A 10,354-nucleotide genomic window follows, 5' to 3' on the forward strand; every position below is an offset into this window, starting at 1 on the left:
TGGAAAGCCGTTTTTGTCTGTCCACTTTGAATGTTTAATGAAGGCTTATTTCTATAAATTAAATGTAGCCTATTAAGTTATTCAACATAACTAAATAAATAATGAAATCAGCAGCTTTCGAAATAAATGAAAGAAATATGATAGGCTATGAAAAAAATTGTTACATACAAATTGTTACTTTCATATGGGAATTGTTTTAATAGCTTGTGAAATCATTAAATGCTATGTGTTGCGTTTGCAATTCAACATCGGCTAAAATTGGTGAAGGCCAAACAAGCAGTTTGTCACGTTTACTAAACACGTAGCCATCAGTAAAAAAACAAGTCAAAACAATGAGGGTGCTGCTATTGTTTTTGGTTTCCACAATGGAACTTTGTTCTGCAGGAGACAAAAATATGCTGCAATTTTTTTTGTCTAATGTTTATATACAAAAACAGGATATAGGAGCTTGAATGTACAATTCAAATTCGCACCACTTGTATTTTGGCAGGGAATAGGGAGCCTAATTTGTCGTCCGTTTGCCAATAAGGCGTAAATGTAGCCTATAATAAATTAAATCAATGATTGCTGTTGGTTTATTGGATTATGTGGGAATGATGCTGTTACTTTTACTGCAACTCTCTATGTGGGGAGCAACTGGAGCAGACACCAGCCGAGAAGCAACTGTTTGTACATCCAATGCCTGTTTCTCTTTTCACATGGAGGGAGTCAGCTTTGAAGACGCTCGATTGAAATGCCATGGTGACGGAGGTTACTTGGTAACAACTAAAGACAAAAACGAGATAGCAGAACTTCAGTCAACACTTTCACAGATCGACGTAAGCCATCGCTATTTGGACTTCAAATTTTGGATCGGACTGAAATTGCGTAAAGGCGACTGCATTATAAGGGACATGAGTCTCAACGGTTTTAAGTGGATATCTGGAGGGGAATATTCCCAATATTCGAACTGGGAGAAGGAGCCTCGCAGCACCTGCACAGAGGAGCGTTGCGCGTTGGTACATTACTCTTTATGGAGTCCCAATGAATTGAAATGGACGGATGGATCTTGCAAAGACAAGGCTTTTTACTCGTGCAAATTCTATTTCAAGGGAATGTGTAAACCTTTGTCGTTGGCAGGAGGAGAGCAAGTGAATTACATGCTCCCATTCTCAGCAAATCCATTAAATGGTGATAATAACATGACTGCATTCCCATTTGGAACATATGCTGATATAAGATGCAATGACAATGATCACTTTTCTATTTGTAAATTAACGGATGGTGTCTATGGTTGGACTATCCCTGGTCCGTTTTGCGGCTCAGATAAACAGAACTGTGGGTATAAAAACGGTGGATGTGATCATTTGTGCGTTGATAGTGACGCTGGTGGTGTCCGTTGTGGATGCAAGGACGGCTATGTGTTAGGACAGGACAGAGTATCATGTGGCTTAAAGGAATATTGTCACAGTTCTCCATGCCAGTACCAATGTGTAACAGGACCAACGGGCTTCTCGTGCGAATGCCCAAACGGCTTCCAATTGGATAAAGACCAATTTGGTTGTATTGATGTTGATGAATGCCACATTAATGCCTGCGGTGGTCATCGTTGCATCAATACCCAAGGCAGTTACACATGTAGGTGCAAGGGAGGCTACACAATGGTTGATGGCAAATGCCACGATATAGACGAGTGCACTGAAACTAGATGTCCCCAAATATGTCTTAACTCTGAAGGATCCTTCTCCTGCCATTGCATCGCGGGGTTCACTGTGTCTGAGGACGGACATACGTGTATAGACATAGACGAATGCTTCAGTAATCGATGCGAGGACAAATGCACTAATACCATTGGTAGTTTCAGGTGTTCTTGCCATCAGAACTTCCGGTTACACCCTAATGGAATCACCTGCGTTCGAGATGTGACTGTTGTCTCCACTGCAGAGACGTCAAGTGATCATAGAGACACTGACCAACACGACGAGACCATGGACACTATAACCATATCGTCGGTTGAATTAAAAATAGAGACTCAGTTCACCCAAGGACCACCTCAAGACACTATTAGGCACGACATTACGCATGACATTACGCAGCATAGGCCGTCCAGCAAAACCATTGGAATGAGTGGGCCAACGCATAATTACAATTTATTTAGCTCTTGGCTGTCTATTTGCGTCATTGCTTCTGTTGTTCCACTACTTATTCTCATTGCAGTAACCTCTGGTATTGTCATATTTCGATGTAGTAATTCAAAAAAAGAAGCGAGGAAGAAAATCGCCACTGCTGACAGTTATTGTTGGGTGGCTTCTGGTATAGAGACTCGGTTAGAAACATTTGATGGTTCACTTGAAAGCACAGCTTGAAATTGTGTGAACTCTTGAAATGTTAAACGATAACAAATCTAAATAATATTCAGACATTGCATTACCTACTAAAATATATTTTAAAAATCGTTGAAGAATCTGAATACAAATGTTTTCTTTTTACAGCGTGTCTGAGATCATTGCCTGTACTTCATCAAAGCACATCTCCAATTTGAAGTATGTTTTATTCATAATGGTTTAACAATGTTATTTCATCGGCATACACTCAACAACAAAAATGTTGGGTCGATTTTTACTATTTTCCTGCGTTCTTGTTATTCATGTGTTTTTACCCAGCAGTGGGTTATTTCTTAATTTATTGCTCGGTAATCATTATTTATATTTTTTGCTATACTCCTTCCTATACAGTCCATTGCTGTGTGCAGGAAGTTAGTCCAGTCACGTTGTGCGTGGTTTACAGACCTCAGTCGGGGTCTCAACTCACTGTTGAGTTGGAGTAGTGAAATACACAGGGTGCCATTTCGAAACTTGATTGTGCATCAGCAGTTTCTCTTGTTATAGTCTATGTGATTCACTGACGGTCACTCAATTAGCCCATGTCAGTTATCATTTTTTTAGATCGATAATTTATTTTAGTTAGTCTAGCCAGCTATCTAATCTTGTAATACTCATATCTGAATTACCAATTGCATGCAGGGCACGTGCCTAGGGGCCCTGACCTCCAGGCGGCCCCATTGATTTTGTTACTCACTCTGTGTGTAGAATTGCAGGAAATCGTCTTTTAAACCTGCAAAAATGTCTCCCCGCTCCATGGTGAAATGTGTAGAATTGCATGATTATCTGTAAAACTGCAACAACAAAAAGTTCTGTAAAGCAAACATATTTGTTTACCTTTTCTAAATAAAATACATTTCTTGCTAACAGATCCTTATGTCATGTTTTATCCCAATGGTGAATTCATGTGTATTGTACTTGCATATATTTATATATTTTTTATTTAACCTTTAGGCAAGTCAGTGAAGAGCAAATTCTTATTTTCAATGACGGCCTAGGAACAGCGGGTTAACTGCCTTTTTCAGGGGCAAAATGACAGATTTTTACCTTGTCAGCTCGGGGATTCGAGTTTGCGACCTTTACGGTTACAAGTCCAATGCTCTAACCCTCCCCCCCATTCTAAATTACTTAATTTTGTGGCTAGTGTCAAATCATTTCTGTGGCACACACTACTGGTCAACATGAGCTACTCAAATGATTTATTCTGAAGTGTGCCAGGCCCTGCAGTCCCAAAACAGAAGGGGGGTGGGGGTAGAGTTTCGGCAGGCAAGAAACTACTTTCCTTAATTTTGTAGCTAGAGTCAAGTGCTTTCTGTGGCACACATCAGAGTCAAATACTTTGTATAGAACTAACTTCACGTCAGGATAGGCATCCGAAAGTAATAATTAATGTATGTGTGTTGTATTAAACATAGAGGAGGGAGTCAAATGTAGGCAAACAATAAACATTTCAGAACAACTACTAGTCGAATAAGACATGGGAGAGATGACGCGTTTTTGCAAAGAGATTTATTTACAAACTAATACACTTGAAACAAATAGCCAAACCGAAAACTGCAGACATTAGAGCCTCCCCGCGATCAAACCGACATAACTAAATGAATGAAACGCAGCCTAACGTGGAGGAGGGAGAATTAACCCCACTCAATGGGCCCATATCTCAATAACGCAACATGAAAAACACAGCAACAACAACCCGACCTTGCTCTTTTTCAAGAAAACAACCCAAGTGACCCAATGCTTGCAACCCATCAAATGGGTCATCCTAACAACCCAACATTTTTTTGCTTCAAGTTCACAAATGACATCTTATTGATTACATCTTGTCACGGCTGTCGAAGGAAGAGGACCAACGCGCAGCGTGGTGAGTGCACATATTCCTTTAATTTAGGATGACACCGACAAAAACTATAAACAATACAAAAACAACCGTGAAGCTTAAGGCTATGTGCCACAAACAAAGTTAACTTCCCACAAAGAAAGGAGGGAAAGGACTACCTAAGTATGGTTCCCAATCAGAGACAACGATAGACAGCTGTCCCTGATTGAGAACCACACCCGGCCAAAACATAGAAATACAAAATCATAGAAAAACAAAACATAGAATGCCCACCCCAAATCCCACCCTGACCAAACCAAATAGAGACAGAAAAAGGCTCTCTAAGGTCAGGGTGTGACACATCTGCAATTTAAAAGGTCTAATATACTTAAATGCAGTACGTTTTAATTTGCTCCAAGGGCGCCATACTAATATGGCTGAATATTTAAATATGGCAAAATATTTCAATGCACCTACAAAGGAAAACAATATTATTTGTTTCTTTCAATTTACACTCCTTTCAGTAATATCCAGACATTTCTGACAGCATGCCAAGGACTCACAAAAACACATTGTATCGGAGCACTTAATTGCAAAAATCTGTTATATTTTTATAATATTATAAAATTGTATTACTCTGACAAATTGCAATGAATTAAGGCGTGTCAAAGAAGGATTAGAACATTTATGTTGAAATATGAATAAAAAAAATAAAAAAACACCTTGTGTGCCAAAACTGCGTGCAACTGACCACCGTGGTTAAAGTTTTCACTTGTGGCTGTGGGAAACAGTGGGGAAAAGTCACATGTAAAATCGGATATCTATGCCATGAAGGTGACACGCTTAAACGTCATAACTTTAGAAACAAATCTGGCAGTTTCCATTTCCTTCCTTCCTCAAATCTTTTGTCTCTAGGGTTTCTCCTTTCATGGTTTCCTCAGTATAACTAAATGGATTTTGCCCTCCACGAATCCTCCTGTGATGTTTACTGCGATCATGGCAAGGAGAACGAATCCTTTTGTTGGTTTGATAACCATAATTATTATAACTATGTTAACGCTAACGGTACGAGGGGAAAGCATTGACTCGACTACCTGCGTGTGCAAGGGGAACATTTGCAACGCAGTAACCCTGGGTGCTGTCGATTTCCAGACATCGGGGGAAAAATGCCAAAATATGGAAGGAGAGTTATTGACCGTTCGATCTGCAGCATCAGACGAAATGATTGGAGATTTGCTTGTAGACGTAACGGGAGACTTCTGGATCGGGTTGCGTCTACCAGCTGACCGATGTAGCAACATCGAATCGACATTGAGAGGATACCAGTGGGCAACTGGATTTCAAGTCACAGAATTCAGCAACTGGAAAGACACCGTAAATGTCTGCGCTCCACGGTGTGTGTCCGTTTCTACCGATCGAATGTGGACGGAACGACCTTGCCAGGAAAAAGTCGAGGGATTTTTGTGTCAGAATGTTCATAAAAGCACGTGCCAAACACCGCATATGGAGGCTCAGGAGTTCTCTCATCAAGACGTCATCTATAGTAATGAAGGATGCGCTGGGGCTCCATGTGAACATATGTGCACAGAGGCACCAGGGGGCTACACATGCTCGTGTTATGAACGCTATATTCCAAGTAGCGAAAACCCCAACTTGTGTAAAATGCACTGTCCTTTGGCCAAATGTCCAGTAATATGCGACAGACACAGCGCTGGGGCACAATGTGATTGTCCTAGTGGCTTCATAAAGAGTGATGATTATTGCCAAGACATTGACGAATGCGAGAATGGATATTGTGATCAACGTTGTGATAACACGTTTGGAGGTTTTGTTTGTTCATGCAGAGCAGGATTTTCCCTTCAAAATCTCGTTAAATGTGTCAAAACAGACGGAAATGAAAGTGTTCCCTTAACAACGCCTGTCCACAGTGACTTTTTAGCGCCAGGTTTTAACTTTACAAATAATGTATCATCAGCAACAGCGGGGGGATTTCTTTGGGTATGGATTTTCATTGCAGTGGCGGTCATAGTGCTGATACTTGTTGTTCGGTATTGTGTTATTAAGCGTCATGAGCAGAATGTTGATAGCCAACAGAGATGTAATGATGAGGCGTTATAGAAACCAGTGACTGCCACAATAAGGAATGAGCAAAAGCTACTCAAGTTGGGGAGGGGGTTAATGCTACTGTTGTGACTGTTGTTCAATATTACTTGTATAGCCATGTTGTCATAAATGTTATGAAACTAAATAAAGATGTCTAAATAAAGCTGTCTAAAAGAAACAACGAATGACTTATAGCATTTCCATATGTAGAACAGTCTCATAATGGTTGCTAAATAGTGTATGATAAAAAAAAAAGTATAAACGGTTTATGAATAGTAAAATTTCAAAATAAAAGTTAACATTTCGTTGATGGATAGATACCCTACAAATGATGCATACACATTTACAGACAAGGGCATATGGTTCTTTAAATCAAAGTAAAATAACAATTGGTTGCTTAATTAATGTCACGGACCATTAATGCTTTTGATAATAATAATGTGGCCTAATTATTATACTTCTTGTGTTACAATTAGTACTACACTATGAATTGTCAAAATGTACAAGCTGAAGGAGGTCCTGAGCTTACCCATGATGTTGTATTCAGATTTGGTAGAATCACTTTTTTCTACCCTGTTGTTATTATCGGTATTGTAAAATTAAGCCCCAAGAACATCCATCGGGGACACATTTTTGTTACTTTATTTGGTGAAATAAAAATATATATCATAGATACAGCAGTTTCTGTCTTAATATTTACAATGACCTCAATTTGTCAAAACAAATGTACAAACAAATCAACGAGCTAATTTCACTTGGCCCATTGACTAATCAACTTCGGCATTTAGATGTGGCGTACTAACATATTTTACAGTGTAAGAAAATACAATGAGCAGAAGGCGATAGCCAAATCGGCACATTCGGGGGGAATGCGCACGGTGGAGATTTAGTCTGGACTCTCCACCGTCGTTGCACCGATGGAAACTCCCACACACCTACCTGAGCACTCCTCTGACCACCCCTTTAGAGCCCTCTGTTGCCACGAAATAGTGGGGTCGTGAAAGGCCAACCAGGGAATCCCCAGCACCACCAGAAACTCAGGGGAATCAATGAGGAAGAGACTAATCCGCTCCTTATGACCCCCCCCTGCGTCACCATGTCCAGTGGAGCCGTGGCCTCCCTGACCACCCCTGACCCTAACGGTCGACTATCTAGGGAGTGCACGCGGAAGGGTTTGTCCATCTGAACCAGGGGAATCCCTAACCTATGCGCGAAACCGCGGTCCATAAAATTCCCCGCTGCGCCTGAATCTACTAGCGCCTTATGCTGGGAATGGGGGGAAAACTCAGGGAAAGAAATCAACACATACATGTGACCAACAGGGGGCTCTGGGTGAGCCTGGTGCTGACTCACCTGGGGTGTCCGAACAGTGCTCGGCCTGCCGTCTCGACTTCCAGACGAGTCCCTCCAGCACCGGTTGGCAGTGTGCCCTCTCCAACCACACCTAGTGCAGGAAGGGGCTCCTCCTCCGATCGCACTCGCTGCAGCACCCCCTAACTCCATGGGGGTTGGCGCGGAGGCGCTGGGGGGTGGAACCAACAGGACCCGATCGGGACGCCTGCGTGTAGCCAGCAAGTTGTTCAACCTTATGGACATGTCCACTAGCTGGTCCAGGGTGAGGATAGCGTCTCTGCATGCTATCTCCCTGAGGACGTCCTCCCGTAAACTGCACCGATAGTGGTCAATCAGGGCCCTGTCATTCCACCCTGCGCCAGCGGCCAAGGTCCTGAACTCCAGAGCAAAGTCTTGTGCGCTCCTCGTCTCCTGCCGTAGATGGAACAGACGTTCACCACTCTGGGTGGTGGTCCCTCGCCGAGTCTGGTCCATCCCAGACCGCGTTGGCCCACTCCAGAGCTTTGCCTGACAGGCAGGAGACGAGGGCGTTCATGCTCTCACTTCCCGAAGGAGCCGGGTGAACAATTCCCAGGTAAAACTCCAGTTGGAGCAGGAACCCCTTGCACCCGGCCGCCGTCCCATCGTACACCCTCGGGAGCGCGGGCCGAATACCGCTGGGGCCGGACAACATCAGAGAAGGTGGTGGTGCTGGTTGGAGTGTGGCTGGTGGTGGGCTAGGAAGGCCACCCCTCTCCCATCTCTCCGGTGATGGTGTTGCACGCGCTCCTCCATGGAAGTGGAGAGCGCGTCAGCTCCTGCTGACTCCATTTAATTACGGTGCGGGATTCTGTTAGGTGCCTCCTAAGAAGAGGTAGGTGCAGGAGTTAGGAGCAGGAGAGCAAGGAATTCCAGTTTGCACAGTCGTTTATTATAAGTCCCAACCCATCAACAACAGGCGGGGAAAATCACGAAACACACGGAGGAGAAACCTCTACTCCTAACACAGTAACAACGGTACAACGACTGTGAGGGAAAAGACCCTGTGGCGCAAACACGCACCCCTAACAGAGATAACACGCACCCCTAACAGAGATAACACGCACCCCTAACAGAGATAACACGCACCCCTAACAGAGATAACACGCACCCCTAACAGAGCAAACACGCACCCTTAACAGAGATAACACGCACCCCTAACAGAGATAACACGCACCCCTAACAGAGCAAACACGCACCCCTAACAGAGCAAACAGGCACCCCTAACAGAGCAAACACGCACCCCTAACAGAGCAAACACGCACCCCTAACAGAGCAAACACGCACCCCTAACAGAGATAACACGCACCCCTAACAGAGATAACACGCAACCCTAACAGAGATAACACGCACCCCTAACAGAGATAACACGCACCCCTAACAGAGCAAACACGCACCCCTAACAGAGCAAACACGCACCCCTAACAGAGATAACACGCACCCCTAACAGAGCAAATACGCACCCCTAACAGAGATAACACAGCAAAATAATCCCGCACAAAGACTAGCAGGCAGCGGAGGCTAATAAACCCACCGAAATTAACTAATCAGACACAGGTGATAACAACAACAGACAGACACAAATGAAAAGGAAAAATGGATCGGTGGCAGCTAGTAGGCCGGCGACGACGACCGCCGAGCACCGGCCGAACAGGGAGAGCAGCCACCTTTGGTGGAAGTCGTGACAGACGTGGCAACTCCAGAAGCCTGAGGGGCTTAACCTCAGTGTGAAACAGAGGAAGCACTACCTCTCTGTTTGACAGGTAAGGCCCAACAACAATATGACCTCGAACATATTATTCATTAAGCAGTAAAACTGATTTGTGAAAGAAAATGCACTAGTCAAACACATCAGACCATGTTTATGATCAAATGTATCCATGACCTAAGTTATTAATTGATCTCATGTAAAACATTTTATTAAACTGAGGGCAATTTTTTGATTACTCTGATGAAGATGAGAACTCAGATGAAGGTAGAAGTCCTTTTGCTGAGAGCTCAGATGACGACTGCTATGCTATCTGAAATCATACACCACCTCTACCTCTTTCTCTCAGTCTCTCTCTCTCTCCCGCAGGAGAGGGAGAAGGCCGCCACCACCTCCCTCAGGAGCAGCCTTGTCTTCCCAAGTTGACCCTTGACCCGTCACCTTCTGAACCCATTCAGGGAAATGTAATTTGCCAGATGAAGCGCTAGTGGTGAAGGTATGTCTCATCTTAGCGCATTTGTTGCCATGTTTCCTCCTTTCTTCTGTTTCTTCCAGTTCTATAATATGGCGACATCATCATCAGCTACTCAGAATGTGGTTGTGGACCTTTTTACTGACGAATGTGGTTGCTCTTCATGATTGTGTTGTTTGTTGTTATATTTTCTACGCTGCTGTGATTTGGGATTTTTGTGTCATTTTGAGATGCAAAAGAGTCGTTGGTCTTAATGGGACTGTTTCAATGAAAATCTGATACTGTGTGGAATGTACTGTTACCTAACCCATATACTTCAGCAGGGCATTGTACCCTACGCCATCATTTCAAATGGTGGGACATAGGGGCGCGTTCCATGTGTCCTATTGAAGCTTACTGGCTGATGAAGGACAATAACGTATCCCTATTTACAGCCGCACGTGATTTGACCGTTTTTTTTTTTTACCAAAATGAATTGATGTCAGTTGATATATTTATGGTATAAAAAACATATAGTATAC

At 43.2% G+C, this 10,354-nt stretch overlaps 2 protein-coding genes across 2 annotated transcripts; both read left to right on the top strand.

The window, feature by feature from the left end:
- The first annotated feature begins 406 nt into the window (after nucleotides 1-406).
- On the top strand, nucleotides 407-3,227 carry LOC139563636 (complement component C1q receptor-like). Its single transcript, XM_071382475.1, has one exon. The coding sequence runs from the start codon at nucleotides 561-563 to the stop codon at nucleotides 2,343-2,345; it is 1,785 nt and encodes a 594-aa protein (XP_071238576.1). The 5' UTR covers nucleotides 407-560; the 3' UTR covers nucleotides 2,346-3,227.
- Nucleotides 3,228-5,065: 1,838 nt separating this feature from the next.
- Nucleotides 5,066-6,957, top strand: LOC139563676 (thrombomodulin-like). Its single transcript, XM_071382532.1, has one exon. It carries the CDS (start codon nucleotides 5,161-5,163, stop codon nucleotides 6,295-6,297), a length of 1,137 nt encoding a protein of 378 aa, XP_071238633.1. The 5' UTR covers nucleotides 5,066-5,160; the 3' UTR covers nucleotides 6,298-6,957.
- The last annotated feature ends 3,397 nt before the right edge of the window (nucleotides 6,958-10,354 follow it).

Source organism: Salvelinus alpinus, chromosome 34 (genome assembly GCF_045679555.1).
Source record: "Salvelinus alpinus chromosome 34, SLU_Salpinus.1, whole genome shotgun sequence".
In the NCBI taxonomy this organism is placed as follows: domain Eukaryota; kingdom Metazoa; phylum Chordata; class Actinopteri; order Salmoniformes; family Salmonidae; genus Salvelinus; species Salvelinus alpinus.